This window comes from Elephas maximus, chromosome 8 (genome assembly GCF_024166365.1).
Source record: "Elephas maximus indicus isolate mEleMax1 chromosome 8, mEleMax1 primary haplotype, whole genome shotgun sequence".
NCBI classification, from domain to species: domain Eukaryota; kingdom Metazoa; phylum Chordata; class Mammalia; order Proboscidea; family Elephantidae; genus Elephas; species Elephas maximus.
In genome coordinates this window covers 17778544-17800157 of record NC_064826.1, presented here as the reverse complement: position 1 = coordinate 17800157, position 21614 = coordinate 17778544, and the positions used below count along the sequence as shown (strand labels likewise).

General features: G+C 51.1%; 1 protein-coding gene across 3 annotated transcripts in view; it reads right to left on the bottom strand.

Annotated features, from left to right (window-relative positions):
• Positions 1 to 397: 397 nt before the first annotated feature.
• The window catches only part of PLXNA4 (plexin A4), a 517066-nt gene continuing 495849 nt past the window's right edge, over positions 398 to 21614 (bottom strand). For all 3 annotated transcript variants that reach the window (XM_049894276.1, XM_049894277.1, XM_049894278.1), the window contains exons 30-32: positions 16301 to 16513; positions 8520 to 8670; positions 398 to 5796 (exon numbers count right to left, since the gene is read on the bottom strand). In XM_049894276.1, coding sequence (XP_049750233.1) covers positions 5701 to 5796; positions 8520 to 8670; positions 16301 to 16513 — 460 coding nt within the window. In that variant the 3' untranslated portion in view covers positions 398 to 5700. The remainder of the gene's footprint in view (positions 5797 to 8519; positions 8671 to 16300; positions 16514 to 21614) is intronic.

The following is a 21614-nucleotide window of genomic DNA, read 5'->3' as shown; positions in this document are numbered from 1 at the left end:
GTCCTCAGTGTTGCTGTTTAACTGTATCTTCTATTTTGAATTCCACTCTTGTAAGGGAACCCTTCCAAAATGTGCTTGAGTAGTAAGATCAAAGGTACTAATGAAAGAAATTCTAATTCCAGAAAAAGCAGCTAGGGGAAGGTGAGCTGCGGACCGAGGCTACTTAACTGGGTTAACCGGGTTAACCAGGTCTAGTTGCTGAAGCATTTGAACTCTCTGGGGAAGGGACTCAAGTCCCTCCATGACTCTCCCGAATAGGGTCTCCTTGCAGTTTGGGAGAAGTCTGATTCAATAATTCCAGGAAAATGGAGGGAAGGAGTCTCCCCAGTGGAGGATGCGGAGCCCACTGGGGCCCCCTCCCTCCATTTGCCAATGCAAACAAAACATTCCTTTTGTTAAAAAAAAAAAAAAAAGTCCCTTTTTGTTCATTAAGGATTTTGTTTTGTTCTGTTTTGCTTTGCTTTTCTTTCTAGTTGTCACCAGTTGACTCAAGGAATTTAATTGGGACTCTAATGAGTACATATTATTACTTTTACAACCACAAAATCTTATATTTTTTGAAGATTGGATACCCCCCCATAACAAATAATTTTACTGGGGAGCAAAGATTTATAGTAAAAAGAATGTTGCTCTTGAACGTCCAGAACGTTAAGGCAGAGCTCACGTTCCAAATGGGGGCAGCGGTCATTTTGTCAGAGCAGCAGGAGAGAGGCCCATGGAGTCGCCAGCCTCTCTCAGGAGCTGCCTCTTCAACTTCATCTGTGGTGGTGCCTCAGTTTCCTACTCTGTCAAGGAAGGCTCTCTGCTGCTACACACAGAATGCCCGAGAAGACCGGGGGGCAGAAGGCACCCTGAGGCCTCACCCATCACAGGTGCAGCGAAGCACTGAGACTATTACAGCTGGAGAGGATCTACCCCACCCCCACCGCCACCCATCATGTCCTCATCCAGGGAGTTTCCCCACCCTTAAACAGTGAGGGGGAGGCCAACCCCTCAGGCTCTCTCATCACTTTGGAAGTCACAGGTCAAGCTTTATTTCTCCCCTATTAATTTGGATTTCATATTCTCACCTGGGCTTCCTCCTGAATCTCAAGCGGTTATAACATATGAGCGAAAAATCACCTATACAACAGAAAATAAACAGCCCACATACAGTTAAAAACGGGGGAAGGTGGTGGGCCGGGGGTCCTCCGTCATCCATTCTGAGGGCTGACAGACCAGTGAAGGGCTGGGGGAGACCCTGGGTGTGAAGTAGGAGCAGGGAAGAGAGCGGGAGCTTCTCTGCAGGCAGCCAGGGACTGATGACCTGGAGGCTATTCATTTACAGAAGTACCTTCCGGAGGCCTTTGGGACCTACACTGGGATTGCCCACTGGGTGGCCCATTCTGGGAAAGAATGGGTCCCAAAGGAGGGTCTGAGCCTTCCCTCCGTGGCTCTCTGTTCTTGATTAGCAGAATCACTGGCCCTTTGCTCCCTAAAGGATTTGACTTCGAATCCTGTGAAGCCAAGGCAGGGCCCTCAGCCCTGGGGAAGAAGACAGAAAATGGCCTCCAAAGTGAGTGGTGCTTGTACCTGGAATATCACAGCATTGCTTAGGGTCTGGAAGCGGCAGCAGACGCTTGCCTCTTGGAATGACGGTCATCTGGGAGATTAACTGCACTGGGGAGGCATGGTGAGCCCCTGTTTTAAGGAGGGGCAGGGCCTAAGGCAGTCCCAGGGCTTTGCATTGTCCCCAGAGAGAGCAGAGCAGCCCAGTATTGTAAGTGGACAAATGGCCTGCGGGCAGAGATGATGTGTGCGGGAAGTGGGCAAGAGGTATGGGGAGGATGGCCATGGCTGGGGAGTGGGGCACTCAGAAGCCAGACAGGTGGGGAGGTGCTGTCAGGACAGTATATCAACATCAGCCCTCACTGGTGATGCGAGAGCTGGGCCTGAGAGGGCACAGAGACCTTACCCACCAGCAACTCCCGCTTTCCTGGAATACACCTGGACCTTCGGCCTCAGACTCACTGAAATGGTGCCTCTCTGGCCATAGCTCTACTCAGCCATCCGTGGCCAGGCTTGTTGGCCCTCGGCTCACCAGAGGGGGGACTCCAGGGCCCAGGCTCTGGGTGTGCATGCGACACTGGCCTGAGGGACAGTTGGATTATCCTCTGTCCCCGTGCTTAAAACCACATTGAAGGAAGAAGGCAAGAAAATGGTTTTCCTGAGGAAGTAACTGACACATAACCAACTGCTCTCACTGGCCCTGTTCGCAGTTACTGAGAAAGGCTGATGTCTCCTACAGGAAGGGACGGCTCATGGGCAAAGCCCACACTGGGGAGACTTGCCCTCGGGGGCAATGACCAGCCCACAGCTGGCCTCCTTGGCGCCCCTCTGCTTGTTCTTTTTAATTCAGGACCTTATAAAGCCCCTCCTCCCCACCTGCTGGCTCTCAGCCCATCCTCCTCCCCAGCATTCCGAAGTCTCACCTAACCCAGACCCACTGCTTTGGCTGTTTGATCTCCCGGTGCCATTTTGACCCTGGTGGTTTCAAGGAAAAGAGAGGTACCAGGGGGTGAAGGAGAGATCACCGTTTCTCCTCTGCTCTCTGCCCAGAACTTGGGGAGTCAGATAAAGGTTCCACCTTAAACAGAACTGTGACCCTGCAAATTGACTTTGACCTGGAGAAAGGGGTGAGGGGACCTCCCCTCCCCTCCCCAGGGCCAAGCTGGGATCCCCTTCTCTCTGGGCGCCTGGCCCGCACACTGCCTGGTCTGCTCTGGTCTCTGGCCTGCCATTAGAAGGGGGCTCCCAAGGGGCGCTTGGACAGAATATGTGGGGGAAAGGACAGCTTTTGGGCAGCTCTGCCTGTCTTTGCTTTTAAATGTCCTACACGTGCAGCAACAATCCAAACTGAAGGAATGGAAAACAAACAAACAGCAAAAGGAAAGAGAATGTTTATGGGCAAGCTGGGTTGTGGTTCTGGGTGACTCCAAGACACTTGTTGATTCCCAAGCAGGCAAAGAGTCTCTGGGCAAGCAAAGCCACAGAATCAATCATCCCAGCAGTGAAAGCAAATTCTGCATACACTCTTGCCCAGGAGAAATGAGAAGAGCAAGGAAACCGGTCTTCCTTCCTCCTCTTTCTTCCTGCCATGTACGCTGCTCTGAGGTGTATGAATTTCTCTTAGAACAAAAACATGGAGGAGGGTTCTGTACCGACAAAGTAACAATAATAGTCCCATAAAAATAAAAGCTTCAGCAGAACCATGTAACAGTCTTTCTTCTGCTTGTTCGTTTTTTTCTCTAACTGTGCAAAACTTAAAAAACCAAAACACACTCACGCACACACGCTCACACCCACACAGCTTCCATACTGCAAATTTGTGTTAAATATGTTCCCGTCTCTCTCCTCCTCGACCCTTCACATGTGCAAAAATCTCCTAGTGACGGGGCACTGCCTCCGGCCGCCTCCCACGTGTTCCTATCTGGGCAACCAGGGCCCGTGGCTTCTCGGGAGGAAAGGAAATCAAATGATCAACGATAGAAATTCCAGGTTTCTCTACCTGGCACTTCAATTACCAAAACCTTTGGTTATTTTTCCCCTTAAGATGCATCTTTTCCCAGTCTGCCGTTCCCGTTGGTTAGGTTGCTTGAGTCTTTTCCACCATTTGTCCTCCACTGACACCAAAGAATGCCCCGCTCTGGGTCAACACTGTCCCACCTCCAGTCTTGGCCTCTGCAGGTGGCCACCCTGATTTCCTGTGGACAGGTGACATCTCCTTCCTCTGTCTCGTCCACCATCAGCATAAAAAGCAAGTATTGAAATGTTCTGAAGCTGCAGGATGAATGGATGGGTAAGCAACGGGATAGAGAAGGGAAACTCTTTGAAATCCCCCTATATGGGGGCTCTCTGCCTTCTCCTGGGGCAGATAGACACGCACACGCACACATACTGAAAAACCTCTGGACTCTCCATGGAATTTTCTGGAAATGATGTGGCTCCCTTCCCTTTCCATGGGGGGCTTACTTTGAGTGGATGGCAAGGAATGATGCTGAGGTGTCTGACGCTCGGGGAGTGAAGATAAGGCTATGGAACCCTCATCCCAGCCCCATGTGAGATGAGGCTTCTCAGTCTCTTGCAACTGTGGACAACTGGAGGCCAGAGCTGCTGGAGATATTTTTGTATGTGGCCAGAGACTGGACCAGACTCTAGCTCCCTTCAAGATTCTAGGTTTCCATGACCCTCTTTAGGCCATCTCTCACCTTGGCCCCAGTTCACCCATTACTCCTCTCTGAGCTCACGTTGCCTGGCTGGTGAAAAGGATGGATGAAGAGATGGGAGGACAGAGGGAGAAATGGATGCCAGGGCCAAGGTCAGTCATATATCCCTCCTCTCATCACCGGCCAGGTCCTCCACCTTGACTCTTTGGTCTCCCTCTGACATGACAAGCCAGGTGTTGAGGTTGGCTGGGATTTGGGTTTGTCTCTCTGAGGCTGTGCTTGACTGTGTTTCTTTCAACGAAGAGGTGAGGAAGGGGGTGACGAAAGAGGCCACTGAGATGCTGATGAGATCATTCCCAAGGAGGCCTGGGTGGCCCAGTGACAGTCATCTGCATAGCAATGGCACCCGACTCTGCAGGGGAATGGGATCTAGGCCTTCTGCCCCAGCCTTCTATAGGGTTATCAGGAAGGGAGGTGGAATTGAGCCATGGACATAGCTGGAGATAGGATCTCCTGGAAACACCCTGTATTTCACATTGACTTTGATGAATGGTGACAAAGGAGGATGGAAATGCTTTCTCTACATAGCGTTCAAGCTTTGGCAACAGACTAGACCCATGACGATGGTTGTGATCTGCTTGAACTTGGAGGTAAATGGAAAACAAGAAATTCTGCTTCCAAGGTAGACAAAATTCTTGTTCCTTTTCTTCCTCTTCAGGTTACGTATCTGCCACTGGGAGCCAGATTAGGTTTGGAGCATTTCCATGGTGGAATGTAACTACTATCCTTCCACCCTTTCTCCAGCCAGCTTCCCACAGGCAGGGTTGGAGCCTAGGCAGGCAGGTCCCTGTGGCCACTGGGAAGGGCTCCAAGGTGATGGGAAAACCACAGAAGGGGAAGGAGGCCTCTGGATTCTATCCCAACAGGTGTGGGGCAGCACCACGGGGCTCCTCCCCATTCCTCACACACCCCTACTCCAGCAACACCAAGGGAGGAGTGGCCTTTCTTTTTGCAGTTGCAAAGTGACCACCCCTGGAGATGGAGATACGCGAGCCAGATGATGTCTTCCTGGAGAAGATAATACTGAGCTCGCTGCCTCTTTCCTAGGCCAAGGTTTGGACCAAGGCAGGGTGCCCACGAAGAAGGAGGTGAAGTAGCAGCACAGGCCTATCCTCCATCCTTGGCTCCTCCCCATGTCTGGGCCCTGCTGCTGACTCAGTGTCAGCCACCACTGGGATAAGCCTCTGACATCTTCTGGCCAGGTCCCTCACTGCAGGCCTGGCCATCCTGGCTAACCAAGAGTCAGCATTAGCAGAGCAACTGAAAGAGAAGGGATCCGGGGAGGAGGGAGAGACAGAAAGAGGCAGAGAGAAGGACAGCACTGCGCAGGTGGTGCGGCTGATGCCAGTTGGAACTTGCACTTGGTAAAGATGATGATCTAGACTGAGGCACGGCTTGGTGTGTCCCCCTCCAGGGCAGCCCTGGAGGACGGTTCTCAGCTGTCTAAGCTCATGAAGGTTATGACCTGTTCTAGTTTGTAGGCCAGTTTCTGCTTTCCACACTGGTCGTCATGGTCCAGGGGGCCAAGGATCTGTGGAAGGGCAAAGGACAGGGGTTACTCATTCATATGTGTGCGGGGGTGGGGGGGAGGCTGTGTGCTTATGACACACACAGTCGGTGTGGACACTGTCAAAGGGTTTGGGAACACATACGCATATGCACACATGAAGCTGTTGCTTAAGTAGGCAGCCTGCTCTGGGTAACAGGGATGGTGAGGGGTTGTAGATTGAATTGTGTTCTCCAAAAAGATCTGATAGGTCTTAACTTGCAGTGCCTGTAAGTAGGACCTTGTTTGGAAAGAGTGTCTTTGAAGATGTTGTCAGTTAACATGAGGTCATACTGGAGTAGGGTGGGTCCCAACCCAATATGAGTGGTGTCCTTATAAAAAGAGATGCAGATACAGAGGGAAGACAGCCATGTCAGGATGGGGGCAGACACTGGAATGATGTGTCTGTAAGCCGAGGAACACCAAGGGTTGCCAGAAACCACCAGAAGTAGTTAGGAGAGAGGCAAGGAACAGCTTCTCCCCTGGAGCCCTGAGAAGGAATCAACAATGATTTTGGATTCCCAGCCTCCTTCCTGAACCGTGAGACAATAACTTCCTGTTGTTTTAAACCACTCAGTTTGTTGTGCTTTGCTACGGCAGCTCTGGGACACTAATACAGAAGGTGTGGCAGGCACTGGCTTGTGGGTACAGCGTGTGGGCGCCTGTGTGTCAAAGAGCACAGCAAGTGGACACACACATCACCTGTCTGGATAAACACACACATTCTACTGCCGCGAAAGGCAGCGATAACACTGCAGTTTCGTGCAGGTTAAACAGCAGACAGTTCCAGAACCAACGTCACAGTGTTGCTCAGAGTTCCGCGGCAATGTGATTTCATGGGTGTTAAGGAATCCCGCCCCTCGTTCTGAAAGAGGAAAATCTTCCCCTTCAGCAACCTGAGGCCTGAAATCACATTAAGAAAGTCACTTGACCTAATTTTGCCCACAAAAAAGCACATATTCCCAGAAGAACAAGGCCTAACCTTCACTGGTCATTAATGCCTGGTTGGTAGGGCCGACCAGGGCTTTTTCTGAGATCAGACCATTGGTGGAGGACAATCCCAGGGAGCCATTGTGCCATGTGATGGAAAACACATTAGAATTTGACTCAGACTCAGGAGATATGAGTTTAAATAATGGCTTCCAGCAGTTTCCAGCTGGGTGAGGTGGTGAAAAACACATACCTGTGAAACCTCAGTTTTGTCATCTGTAGCTGGAGGGAGCTTCTAATCACTCTCTGGTCTGCTCCAGTGGAGAGGAGAGTCGGGTAATATACATGAGAGCCCTCACCACAATGTGTGGGCCATGAGACGCCTCAGCAAGCAGGAGTTGAATCTACTGGTCCTGGGGGTCTGAGGGGCAGGGACCCAGAGGGGGTCCAGGAGGGAGCAAGGAGGCTGTAGGCTTGAGGGCTGTAGGCCCCTGAGCTTTGAATTTCATGGCCCAGTTAATTTATTTGTAACTGGGGAGACCAAGATAGAGTTGCCAACTTCTCAGCTGGCCAACCACTCCCGTTTGCTAGTGCTTTCTTTTCATAGAGATGGGGCGTTTTAACACCCAGAGTAGACCAGTGTACTTGCAGACTAGGAACAGTCTTCCCAAGATGAAGCAACTGCCATCACACTGTCATCTTCCACTCTGTCCTTACTTCTCTGATGTCACCATGAGTGGGTGGGAACTTTACCTGTACCACTGGCCCACACACTGACACAAGGGGCCCTCTGCCAAAGGACTCACCACGGTTTCCCCTTCACTTGGGGTTCACAGCGCAGTGCTGCTCACGGCCTGTGGGACACCAGTCCTGGGCCTGGCTGGAGCTTCTTCCCTAACCTGTGGTCCTGGAGTGACCCTCTCTCAGTGAGGAGGCTTCAGCTCCTGTGACTGCCTTCCCCTCACAGCTGGTGGTTATGAGCCTCTCAGATGCAGGGGATCAGGTTCTGAACCCATTTGATCTAGGCCTGCACAGCCAAGAAAATCTCAGAAGCACCTTTATACTGGCCAGGAAAGAAGGCGATGTCTGTAGTGGCTATTACCCCAGGTGAGGTCTTCTAACTGGAGAACACGACTACTAAAAATACATTCCGTCCCATCCCATCCCATCCCATCCCATCCCATCCCATCCCATCCCATCCCATCCCATCCCATCCCATCCCATCCCATCCCATCCCATCCCATCCCATCCCATCCCATCCCATCCCATCCCATCCCATCCCATCCCATCCCACCCCACCCCACCCCACCCCACCCCACCCCACCCCACCCCACCCCACCCCATCCCATCCCATCCCATCCATTTCCATTTCCACTCCATTCCACTTCACTCCACACCACTCTTTACCATACCACACCACACTATAAGGCTGCACCCAAAGGAGTTGAGAAGTACTTGTTTAAAGAGAATTAGATCCGTGAAATGGAAAAATAAAAGAAAAGCAACAGTGAAAGAGGGAAGAAAATAAGCATAGAAAGAGGAGAAAAAAATATAGCTAACAGTTGCTGATTTATATGTCCAAAACCAGCAGGCTTGGTGCGGAACTTATACAGCGGACTGTTTCCGGTGTCCCAGTCTTTGGAGCACATCCAAGACCTGGATGGCAGAAAGGGTCCCTGGCAGAGGTGGGGGGTCCCTATACATGGAGGCTGCCATGGGCAGGGTTTCCTCCAGCCCCTGTCCCTTCCTTCCCAATAGGCCAAGCGGGCTGGGCTCACCTCCTCACTGTACTTGCCCACGTAGGAGAAGATCTCAGAGAGCGCGCTCATGGTGTTGAACTCATTCATGTGCATGCGGGACTGCTCGGCCAGGTAGGCGTTCATGTCCTGGTCGCTGATGGCCGGCATCTTCCCGATGTCTGAGTAATATCTGTCACAGGCAGGTGGCAATAAAGAAGCTTGGGTCATGTATGTGGGGGAGAGACAGTAACTCCCAGCACTGTGCCTGAGCCCATAGGCCAATGGGAGCTTGAGGTCATGGATGCCCCTGTTGACCATGGAGACCTGGGGACCAAGGGTGATCTCTCTTCCTCTGGGCTCTGGGTCTGGCTAAGGGAGAGCCCTCTGTAGCTCTAGGAGCAGGAGGCCCAGAAGGAAGGAACTGGGGGGTAACGAAGACACTGGCAGAACGTGGCTGGGAGCAGTATACCAGGGGTCAGGAGGGGCCTGGTTCTCCATGTGTGCACTGTGGTCCAGCCTCTCTCATGTCCCTCTAAACCCTGCCTCCTGCAGACAGGCGAGGTTGCCAGCAGGGCTCTTGGGAGCATTGCTCCTCCCTGACGTCCTCTCCCTGGGGGTAGATGGGAGGGGCAGGGCTGGGCTGCTGGGGGAAAGGCTGGCAGAAGGCAATCAGTCACTGTCACTTGCAGCTGTGTGCTGCTGTCAACTGGTTAATTAGATGCCAGCATTTCCATTTTTAATTTCTGCAATTTGACATTTTATGCACCGAACCCCGACTCTCCCGCCAGGAGGAGTTGTGTGGTTTCATAATGAGGAACGAAAGGCCCCAGTGCCCCAAAGACAGCCACTTCTCCCCCTCTCCAGTGCACTTTCTGGCTTGCCGGGCCACATAAAAGAGACAAAAAAAAAAAAAAAAAAAAAAATCCAAAAACAAAACAAAACTCAAACCCGCTGCCATCAAGTCAATTCCAACTCATAGTGACCCTATAGGACAGAGTAGAACTGCCCCATAAGGTTTCCAAGGCTGTAATCTTTATGGAAGCAGACTGCCACATCTTTCTCCTGGGGAGCAGCTGGTGAGTTCAAACTACCAACCCTTTGGCTAGCAGCCGAGTGCTTAACCACTGCACTACCAGGGCTCCTTGTAAAGACAGGGAGGCACCAGGAGAGGGGGAGGCAAACCCAAGCGTCCTGGCTACAGCCCAGCCCCGGCTACATCAGACCCAGTGTTTTAGTGCTAGGGAAAGCAAGCATTAGAATCCAGAACAGGACAGTACAGGGGTAAGACAGTGGCCAGGGCTGGGATTAGGGTGAGGCAAGTGAGGCATCTAGGACACAGAATTTAAGGAGACCTCACCCTCAGGGTGGTGCAAGGGCAGGGGAGAACCCCAGAACTCAGGGTGTGAGCCAATGCCTGTAGGGGGTGCTCTCCAGCCTTGGACACAGCCCTGGCCTGGGACTGGCACTGCATCCTTCCTGCCACATCCCTCACTGCTCTGACCTTGAATCCATCAGCCCTGCGCCTGTCCCCTACCTATACCTCCTCTAGTCCGCACCCAGGAGCAGGGGAAAGGCTGACAGGGGTGGCACTTGTGTGCTGCTCCAGCGTCAGGCTCCAGGGCTGGCCATGGAGTGACAGCTCAATTTGCTGCCAGAGCACCGCGGTGGGCAAGGGCTAGCGAGGGCTGACAAGGGCTGGGGTGGCAGCCCACAGTGAGCCACAGCCGCGCTGGGGGCCCACACCTGTCATTCCGATGGAAAATGGGGTGGGCAGAGCTGCAGCAAATGACATCTGTGCCCTCTGGCAAGTGGAGGGGCTGGCCCAAGGGAAATAGAGAGGAGTACCATCCTCTGTCCCTCGGGAACCTGGCACACGCCATACACACTTGCCAACTGCTTTGCTGAGTGGATTGTGTTTTGGTGGGGAGGTCTTGGCCCCTGACGCTGCCAAGGTAGGTGAGGAGGACAAGGTTGTAACCTTATTGTGGCTCAGATGAGGGGGCCCTGTCCCAGTCTCATCTGGACTTCAGCCCTCCCCATCATCTCTCAGGGTGAATCTTCCATCTTCCCGCCCCCTCCGCCATCTGCAGATCCTCAGGGCACTCTGTTCCTGGCTCTGCTTCATTCTGGTTCCTTCGCTCTATCCCAGAAGAGCCGGGTCTCTTCAAGTCCTGGGACCCACCCCATGGCCCAGCCTAAGGTACTTCAAAACATAGGGTTCAGAGTAGTTCAATTCCCACCAACATGCTACTCACGACACTCCAGGTATCAAAACTCCAAGAGGGACTCGATTCATTGCTATTTATTTCTGGAACACGGGGCAGTGGTTCAATGGTAGTTCAGTGGTAGAATTCCCACCTTCCATGGGGGAGACCTGGATCTGATCTCCGGCCAACATACCTCACGCACAGCCACTGCCTGTCTGCCATTGGAGGCTTCGGTATTGCTGTGATACTGAACAGGTTTCAGCAGAGCTTCCAGACTAAGACGACTAGGAGGAAAGGCCTGGCACTCTACTGAAAATCAGCCAGTAAAAACCTTGTGGATCACAACGATCCAACTGCGGCTGACCATGGAGATGGTGCAGGACTGGGCAGCATTTTGTTCCATCGTGCACGAGATTCCAAATGCCCAATTCACCCGGGACAGGCATTCAGAATGTTTGACCTGAGGACTAATGTTTGACCCATTAACTAATGAATAAGTTAATGAAATGTCTACACCTTGCCTCCGTTTTTCTCCCAGGGAGAACTGTCACAGCTTCATATGTTTGAAGAGATGGTTTCTTTAGAAACCTCATTTAAATATTTAAAATTCTTGACCTTTTTCATGCCATGACACCTGTGATGGATGACATTCAAATGTGTGGCACATCCCCAGTCCAATTTCTACCAGGCTGTGGCTCCCCTCCCTACTCATTTCCTACTTGGTTAAGCCTGTTGGACTGTTAGTGAGGCTGATGTAGCCACAGGGATAGCCTTGAAGCTCTTCTAACTTAAAATCCTGACCAAACGATGGACATTTAACAGCTACTGGTAACAGAATAGAGATTCAGTTTGTGGTGACAACACCATTGAATTCTGCTCTGTTAGATGACTGTAGGAGTTAATGGCTAATGGGAAACAAAAAGATTCTTCTCCCTTTCTCTAGATTTGGCCAAAACCAAAGCCCTAATACTTGGATAGAGTCGGTAGTGGGGTCACCAACCACTAGAATTACAAGGTATCTGAAGGCAGGAATGAATTGGGGGATGATTGAGAGGATGGGTATAAGGGTAGCAGGGTGGGTGGACAGGACCTGGGAAAGTGAGTAGGAGGGTGGATAGCAGGACGGGTGGAAGGACAGGTGGGAGGATGGATGGGAGGATAGGTGGGAGGATGGATGAGAGGATAGGTAGGAGGATGGAAGGGAGGAGGAATGGGAGGATAGGTGGGAGGATGGGAGGGAGGATGGATGGGAGGATAGGTGGGAGGATGGATAGGAGGATGGACGGAGGATAGGTGGGAGGATGAATGGGGATAGGTGGGAGGATGGGAGGGAGGATGGATGGGAGGATAGGTAGGAGGATGGAAGGAAGGATGGATGGGAGGATAGGTGGGAGGATGGATGGGAGGATGGATGGGAGGATAGGTGGGAGGATGGATGGGAGGATAGGTGGGACGATGGATGGGAGGATAGGTAGGAGGATGGAAGGAAGGATGGATGGGAGGATAGGTGGGAGGATGGGTGGGAGGATGGATGGGAGGATAGGTGGGAGGATGGATGGGAGGATAGGTGGGAGGATGGATGGGAGGATAGGTGGGAGGATGGAAGGGAGGATGGATGGGAGGATGATGGAAGGATGGTTGGGAAGATGGAAGAAGGGATAGGTGGGAAGATAGATGGGAGAACGGGTGCGTGAATGATGGCAGGATGGATGGGCGGGAGGATAAGATGAATGGAAGGATGGATGGGAGAATGAGTGGGAGGAGGATGGAAGCATGAGTGGAAAGATAAGGTAGAAGGAAGGATGGGGAGAGAATGGAACGGAGTATGGGCAGAGGATGGACAGGAGGATGATGGGAGAATGGAAGGGAGTATGGGTGGGAGGACAAGGTGGGTGGAAGGATAGAAGGGAGGATGCGTGGCAAGGATGGGCAGATGGAAGACAGGATGGCTGAGAGGATGATGGGAAGATGATGGGAGGCTGGAAGGGAGGATGGGTGGGAGGATAAGGTGGATGGGAGGATGGGTGGAAGAATGGGTGGGAAGATTGGGCGAAAGAATAGGTGGCAGGGTATATGCGAGGAGGGGTGGGAAGATGTATGGAAGGATGGGTGGGAGGATGATGGGAGGATGGAAGGGAAGATGGGTGGGAGGATGAGTGGAAGAGTGGGTAGGAAGATAAGATGGATGGGAGAAAAGATGGGTAGATGACAAACTTCTAAGACACACAAGCCAGAAGAGCTGCCGATAGAATCATCTACGCTGTTTAAACAGCAAGGTTGGTAAGACTTCCTGGGTTTATTTGCTTTCCATCTCCTTCAAAGAGAGGGCCAGGCAGGGTAAATTCTGTGGCTTAGCTATGATGGTGCAGAAGGTCCTCCGCAAAGGCCTGTAGGGCTCAGCCTACCTCAGTGTGTCACTGAGCCTGAGTCCCGTGCACTGTGTGAACGCCCAGAGAACAGGACAGAAGTGCACAAGCCCCACCCACAGGAGGAGGGCTTGCCGCCATCGGTTTTCTGAACTAGAGGCTGCCAGTGCCCTTGGAAAAGTGAGATGGAGGTCAGGCTTGCTGTAGATCCTACGAGAGTTCTGCCCGCTGGACTTGACTTTCCCCTTGAGGGACTCGACAGCACTGTGAGGCCAGCCTTGGCAGTGAGCGTGGGATTGACCCATTTATCACCAAGTGAAGGCGCATTCCGGGCTTGCATCTCCAGACCTGCTCCTGCTGTTCTCCTGCTCCCTCCGCCTTGGTGCCCCCATGGCAGACTGAGACAAGAAAGAATTTTCAAAGAAACTGAAGCATGTGAAAGATGGCTTTCCTAAGAGCACCACTGGTTGCTAAGAAACTAGTGGGATAAGAAATGGAAACCATCAAACCACTCCTAAAAATAACCAAGTGGACTGGGGTTACTTGTGACCTGTAGCAGCTGCGTGGCAGAAATCTCATTTACGCTGAGCAGAAGGGGGGCCATTAGCCTGGCACGTGCATTAGTCTCACCCCCGATGGACCAGTGTGTTTGAGAAGTGTCCTTTATGCAGATGTTTTCTGAATGCCCCTGCCCTGCCTGGGTCTCCATCACAGTGACCCTGTGTCAGTGTGTGGATAACCACAGCCCCGCGGTGGCCTCTCCTTTCTCTGCTGCAGAGCAGGTGACCTGGCAGCTCTATTGTCAGAACTCTGAGCCCCTGTCCATGTAGCGGGGTGACAGCCTCTCTCAGACACGACCAGGCACAAGGACCAAAGAGTCAGCTTTCTCCAACAGACAAGGCTGACTCCACCACAGTCAGTGGGAAAGGACAGGAGGATAGCAAGGAATATAGGGGAGAGGAAAACAAAATGAAGGCCTTTGAGCAGATGGTGCTGAGTTGGCTGGGCCTCCACACCACCTCAGTGCTTCCCTCTGTACCAGAGAGGCAATTGTCAAGTGTAAAGACGGAGACCTCCATTAGTGGCCAAAGAGACTGTTGGCTTTATTTCCAGTCCCCAAGTCAAGAACTATTTTTGGTCTGTTTTACTTTTCAAAAGGGCACAAAAGCTCAGCTCCTACCCAGGCTTCTTGTCTTTAAGCTACTTGGAAAAAAGAGACAGGGAGTCTAACAGCAGGATGGCCATGTAGAGTTGTATAGGTTGTTCACTGCATACAAGTCCTTGGCCAAGAGGGCAGGCATGGGCTGGCAACGAGCCTCTGCCTCAGCATGGTTTGGGACTATCACAGACCCTGGTGTGGTGCTATCACAGACTCTTGTGTGGGGCTATCGAAGACCCTGGTGTGGGGCTATCGAAGACCCTGGTGTGGGGCTATCCCAGACCCTGGTGTGGGCCTATCCCAGACCCTGGTGTGGGCCTATCCCGGACCCTGGTGTGGGGCTATCCCGGACCCTGGTGTGGGGCTATCCCGGACCCTGGTGTGGGGCTATCCCGGACCCTGGTGTGGGGCTACCACGGACCCTGGTGTGGGGCTACCACGGACCCTGGTGTGGGGCTATCCCGGACCCTGGTGTGGGGCTATCCCGGACCCTGGTGTGGGGCTATCCCGGACCCTGGTGTGGGGCTATGTCACAGACCCTGGTGTAGGGCTATGTCCTTGGTTAGGAAGGGATACCTTTCTTAATCCACACGGAGGCACCATATGGGTCTGCAGAGGCCCAGCTGCATTATAAATAGTGGAGAAAAGATTTGGGAGTTGGCTGGGAGGCCTGGGTCTAGTTTCATCTCAGCCACTTATGTCGTCTTAGGTGACTATGTGACCGTCTTTGTGGTGCCCATTTCTTCACCTCCACGTGTATAAAATGAGGACTGTGATCCCCATCCTCTGAGAGCACAGGGTCACTGTGATGAGTCAATAAGGTTCATCCGGGATGCCTCGCTCAGGTGCTTGGGCCATGAGCTAACTTTGCAATGAGGAAAACAGCCCGTGGCTCACAGTTCAGTCTGCAGTCACAGGTGGGTGGCAAGAGCTTGTGAGAAGACCAGGCCACTGTGACCAAGAAAGGGCTGCAGGGCCATGGCACCCCGACTTCCTTGTTTGGGGATTGAGGGGCAGGATAGGGAGACGCTGCCCAGAGATGACAGTGCCACTCACAGGGAATGGAGGAGAACACCAGGTGGACAGACCACTGTGAGCAGGTAGAGGCCCCAGCCTTTCTGTGGTAACAAGCTACTCTGTCCTTCACTTGAAGTCTTGTGAGCACACACACATGCACACACATATATAAGGAGCCCTGGTGGTACAATGGTTAAAGCACTTGGCTGCTTACTGAAAGTTCAGTGATTCAAACCCACGAGCAGATCCATGGGAGAAAAGACCTAGGATCTGCTCCCATAAAGATTATAGCCTAGGAAATTCTATGGGGCAGTTGTACTCTCTACTATGGAATCACTACGAGTCGTAATCGACTTGAGAGCACACAACAATAACAAATATATGTGTGTGTGCTTTGGCGGGGATTGGGGACCCTATAGGCTTCCTGGGCCTCACAGGCATTTCAGCCACTAAGATATAGAGCCTTTCATGCACGGAGCTGACCACCTGCCTGTCAGCTTGTCGTGCTGTGGCGGCTTGTGTGTTACAATGATGCTGGAGGCTATGCCATCAGTATTTTAAATACCAGCAGGGTCACCCATAGTGGACAGTTTTCAGCAGAGCTTCCAGACTAAGACTAGGAAGAAAGGTCTGGGGATCTACTTTAGAAAACCAGCCAATGAAAACCCAATGGATCACAACAAAACATTGTCCATCATACTTATGGAAGATGAGCTCCCTAGGCTGGAAGGCCATCAAAATACACAGTGGCTGCAACAACGGACTCATATGCTAACGATCATGAAGATGGTGCAGGACTGGGCAATGTTTTGTTCTGTTATATGGGGGGTGGCCATGAGTTACAGCCAACTTGACCTAACAATACCAATATGCAGAGAAGCAGAGCTCCATGTCAACTTCTAGCAAGTTTCCCAGTTCTCGTCTTGGCTGACAGTACTACCGGGGGCATGGGTTGTGATCACAGCATCAGGCTCCATGAATGACCAGCCTGTGAGCATCAGCCCATATAGGGGAGGGGACAGTTGTCTGTTCCAGAGACAGGCCCTAACACGGCCCTCGACCAGCACTCACCTCTCCACCCAGCTCTTGTAGCTGGGGATGTCCTTGGCATAGAGCAGCTTGTTGGAGGGCGAGTCCTTGCCCAGCCGGTGCTCAGACGTGGAGCAGGAGTCCATGAAGGTCTGGGCCACCACCGAGAGGCAGGCGTCCGTGATGCTATTCTTGTGGATGTCGAACACGAACTGTGGGTTCTTGATCATGTTGACCCAAAACCTCAGAGGCAGGCTGCATGGGGGCAGGGGACAGAGTGTCAGGGGACTTGCAGCTCTTAAAGGCCTTCTGTGTGCCAGAGAGGAGTCCCTTGGTGGTGCAAACAGCTAAGCGCTCAACTACTAGCTGAAAGGTTGGCAGTTCGAACCCACCCAGAGGTGCCTTGGAAGAGAGGCCTGGCAATCTGCTTCCAAAATGTCACAAGCTTAAAACCCGACAGAGAAGTTTTACTCTGCACACATGGGGTAGCCATGAATAGGACTCAGCTCAACAGTAGCTAATAACATGGGTCCAAGGTGGTGGATGAGGCAGCTCTGATGGCCCCCAGCTGACTTTCCAGGATACTGAGGCTCAGCAAGCTTGAATAATCCATCTGGAGACACACTGTTGGTAGATGCTGGAGCTGGGCCTGACACCCGTTGCCTGCCTGCAGGGCTTATAATCGGCTCTGACGCCAAAAGGCCTTGGGGTGAGAGGCGCCATGAATGTGTGTTACCCAGTGGGATTCCTCACTATTCCACTGTCTGCCCTGTGCCCAGTACAAGGACACCAAGTTGGCAAACTTTAAGGAGCAGCCTGAAATCTATTCCTTGTATCTAATTCTCTACCAGCCACTGTATGGCTGGAAGGTGGGGGCATCCTCCCTCCCTGCCCGGGAATGTCAGCCTCTTCCTGCTTGGCCATAGCACTGGGATGAGTGGTTGAATTGAGCTAACTGTTGCAGACTTGTCTCTAAGCAGGCATCCTGAAAAACCCACATTCACCTCTCTTCTTCCCCATATGTTCCTTCTTTCTCCCTCCCTACCTTCTTCCAGTTAGCACCCACTGCATACCAGGACCTCAGCTAGGAGCTGGAGACGCAGTGATGGAAAAGATCCCTCTCTGCCCTCCAGAAGTTGCCTTCTGGTGGGAGTCATGGGGAAGACAGACATGCAGCCACAGGTATGGTCTGAGAACTGCAGGTGCTAAGATGGAAGCATGTGCAGGACTCAAGGTGAGACACAGGGAGGAGTCACTGAGTTCACCTAGAGGGGAAGCGTCCAGAAGACATTCCCAGGGAGGGTGACACTTGATGGTCTAAGTTTAAAAGATGCATAGGTGGTCCTCAGCTGGACAAGGCCTAGAGGAAGGGGCAGAGGAAGTTACTGCAGGTGGGGGAATCAGCATAGACGTAACTCACGCTGCCTGTCGCTAGAAAGGGTACCTGGGCATTGGGAGAAACCTGTCCCCCTGCCCCTCTCATTGCCCCTCTCCCCAGCTGCCTCTCCCATTCTATGGCCTCCACCCAGCCTGCTGAGATGCAGGTTAGGAGGCAGGGATAGAACCAAGCAAGGGATGGCTTATGTCCTCTCCTCTGCCCCCATCTCTAACTTCTGCCATTTTTCCCTGATCCGTTATTGTTGTTTAGGTTGTTGTTCTCACTGTTGGCAAGTTATAATGTTCTTATGTGTTTGGACTGATGCTTAGAACTTGAACTCTTTGAATGAAATGATTTCGATACAGCAAGCACAATATCTCTACATCCGCTGTCTCTCCCAGCAGCCAGGATGCATATACAACAAATGCTGCAACGAGATCAGACCTAACATTCAAGACTGCCAATCAATCACCAAGCATGTATTAAGGTCCTACAATGTGTACGGCACGGGACTTGGGCAGAAAAGCACTGAAGTTTGACAGTTTGGAGGAGCACTTATTTCATCATAACAAATCCAGAGTAGGAAAGAATGAGGACCTCCAGGGGCCATAAAGATCCAGGGGATGCAGAGCCTGTTCGATGGGGCCATGGCCACAGTCATGCAGCTGCCCAATCTTCCGGAATGAAGAAATCCTGGCTTCCCATCTAACAAAATCTCCTTTCCACAGCTTCCTGTTTTTCCAAAAGGACCACATAGAAACTGCACAACCTAAACGATGGGGGTTCAAACCCATTCAGTGGCTCCATAGAAGAGAGGCCTGGTGAACTGATTCCATAAAGATTACAGCAAGAAAACCCTCTGAGGCAGTTCTACTCTGACACACAGGGGATCGCCATGAGCTGGAGCTGACTCAATGGCGACTAACAACAATCAAATCACCACCCAGAAAAGGGATTCAGGGACTCCACATTCCTGGTCCCATCGTTTCTCTCTCCACACCTCCCCCCCACCCCATAAGCCAGCAGTGCTGATAAGCAAATCAAACGGGAAGCCACTCAGCACCCGAGGCGCCTACCTAATGAAAATATTAGCATATTATTAACGGTAGTGGTGGCACTAATCTCTGATTGATTGCAGCTACTCAGGCTAAACGAGCCGGAGGTATATTTAAGAGAGAAAAAGTAGGGGGCTGTGGGGAAGGGAGGGGAGAGGAGGAGTCATGCCTTGGCCAGGAATAAAGAAGCCATCTCTTCTCAATCAAGGACAATTGACTCCAAGTCAATATGCAGACTCTCATCACTCTTGGACTAACTGCTTCTTGTCCAGTGTAGCAGCCAATCCAGGTTAGGGGAAGGATCCCTAGATGAGAGGACCTGAGTTCGTACCCCCGCCTACATTCCTGGCGCGCCTCCACTTGGTACTGAAGTTCTTGGCAGTAGCGACGAGTGCTTGGTTGGAAGAGCAGCTGGCGTGGAAGGAGGATCTTCCACTACCTCAAGGATGTTAGGAATCCTTGGAGATGCCCTTACCCCAGCAGGAGGTATGTGTGGAAAACAAAACATTTAGATGCCATTTCAGGTGATACACTTGTAATGAGCTACTGGCTGTTAAGAGAACATAGGGCTATTTTGGAAATGCAGAACTCCCACTTAAGGGCACAAGGAGTTTAGTGGTAGAAATCTCACCTTCCATGAGGAAGACCTGGGTTTGATTTCCAGCTAAGGCACCACAAGCCCAACCACCACCCATCTGTCACTGGGGGCTTGCATGTTGCTATGACGATGAACAGGGTTTCAACAGAGCTTCCAGACTAAGATAGACCAGGAAGAAAGGCTTGGTGATCTACTTCTGAAAATCAGCCAATGAAAACCCTATGGACCGTGAGGATGGTGCAGGACTAGGCAACGTTTCATTCTGTTGTGCTATAAGTTGGGGGCTGACTCGATGGCAGGTAATGATAACCCAGTTAGGAAGAAGAGAAGGTTTGTGCAGAGCATTCTTATATTCTGAAGGGGTAGAAAGAAGCCAGAATCTCACAGAGAGGGCAGGCTGGGTCAGCTGGGGCATGCCCCTCCAAGCAGCTCTGTGAAGAAGCCTGTTGTTGTTGTTAGGTGCTGTCGAGGCAGTTCTGACTCATTGCAACCCCATGTACAACAGACCAAAACACTGCCCGGTCCTGTGCCATCCTCATAATCGTTGTTATGCTTGAGCCCATTGTTGCAGCCACTGTGTCAACCCATCTTGTTGGGGGTCTTTCTCTTTTTGGCTGACTCTCTACTTTACCAAGCATGTTGTCCTTCTTCAGGGACTGACCCACCCTGACAACATATCCAAAGTATGTGAGATGTAATCTCGCTATCCTGGCTTCTAAGGAGCATTCTGATCCTAGTTCTTCCAAGACAGACCTGTTCGTTCTTTTGGCAGTCCATGGTATATTCAATATTCTCTGCCAACACCACAATTCAAAGGCGTCAATTCTTCTTTGGTCTTCCTTATTCATCATCCAGCTTTTGCAAGCATATGAGGTGACTGAAAACACCATGGCTTGGGTCAGGCCCACCTTAGTCTTCACGGTGACATCTTTGCTTTTCAACCCTTTAAAGAGGTCTTTTGCAGCAGATGTGCCCAATGCAAGGCGTCTTTTGATTTTTTGACTGTTGTTGCCATGGGTGTTGATTGTGGGCCCAAGTAAAATGAAATCCTTGACAACTTCAAGCTTCTCCCTGCTTATCATGATGTTGCTTATTGGTCCAGTTGTGAGGATTTTTGTTTTTATGCTGGGGTGTAATCCATACTGAAGGCTGTGGTCTTTGACCTTCATCAGTAAGTGCTTTAAGTCCTCTTCACTTCTAGCAAGCAAAATTATGTCATCTGCATAGCCCAGTTTGTTAATGAGTCTTCCTCCAATTCGCTTGCCCTGTTCTTCTTCATACAGTCCAGCTTCTCAGATTATTTGCTCAGCATACAGATTGAATAAGCATGGTGAAAGGACACAACCCTCTCACACATCTTTCCTGACTTTAAACCATGCAGTATCCCCTGCTCTGTCTGAACGACTGCCTCTTAATCTATGTACAGGTTTCTCATGAGCACAATGAAGTGTTCTGCAATTCTTATTCTTCCCAATGTTATCCATAATTTGTTATGATCCACACAGTCGAATGCCTTTGCATAGTCAATAAAACACAAGTAAACATCTTTTTGGTATTCTCTGCTTTCAACCAGGATCCATCTGATATCAGCAATGATATTTTGGGGGGACACAGTTCAATCTGTGACAAGGCATAAATATGGATCTCCTCCAGTCGATTGGCCAGGCAGCTGTCTTCCAAATTTCTTGGCATAGATGAGTGAGCACTTCCAGCACTGCATCCATTTGTTGAAACATCTCAATTGGTATTCCGTCGTTTCCTGGAACCTCGTTTTTCACCAATGCCTTAAGTGCAGCTTGGACTTCTTCCTTCAGTACCATCAGTTCCTGCTCATATGATACCTCCTGAAATGGTTGAATATCGACCAATTCTTTTTGGTATAGTGACTGTGTATTTCTTCCATCTTCTTTTGATCCTTCCTGTATTGTTTAATATTTTCCCCATAGAATCCTTCAATGTTGCAACTTGAGGCTTGAATTTTTTCTTCATTTCTTTCAGCTTGAAAAAAGCAGAGCGTGTTCTTCCCTCTTGGTTTTCCATCTCCAGGTCTTTGCACATGTCATTATAATACTTTATTTTGTGTTCTCGAGCGACCCTTTGAAATCTGTTCAACTCTTGTACTTCCTCATTTCTTCCTTTTACGTTAGCTACTTGCCGTTCAAACGCAAGTTTCAGAGTCTCTTCTGACATCCATTTTGGTCTTTTCTTTCTTTTTAATGACCTCTTGCTTTCTTCATGTATGATGTCCTTGATGTCATTCCACCACTAGTCTGGTCTTCGGTCATGAGTGTTCAAGGCATCGAAATTATTATTGAGGTGGTCTCT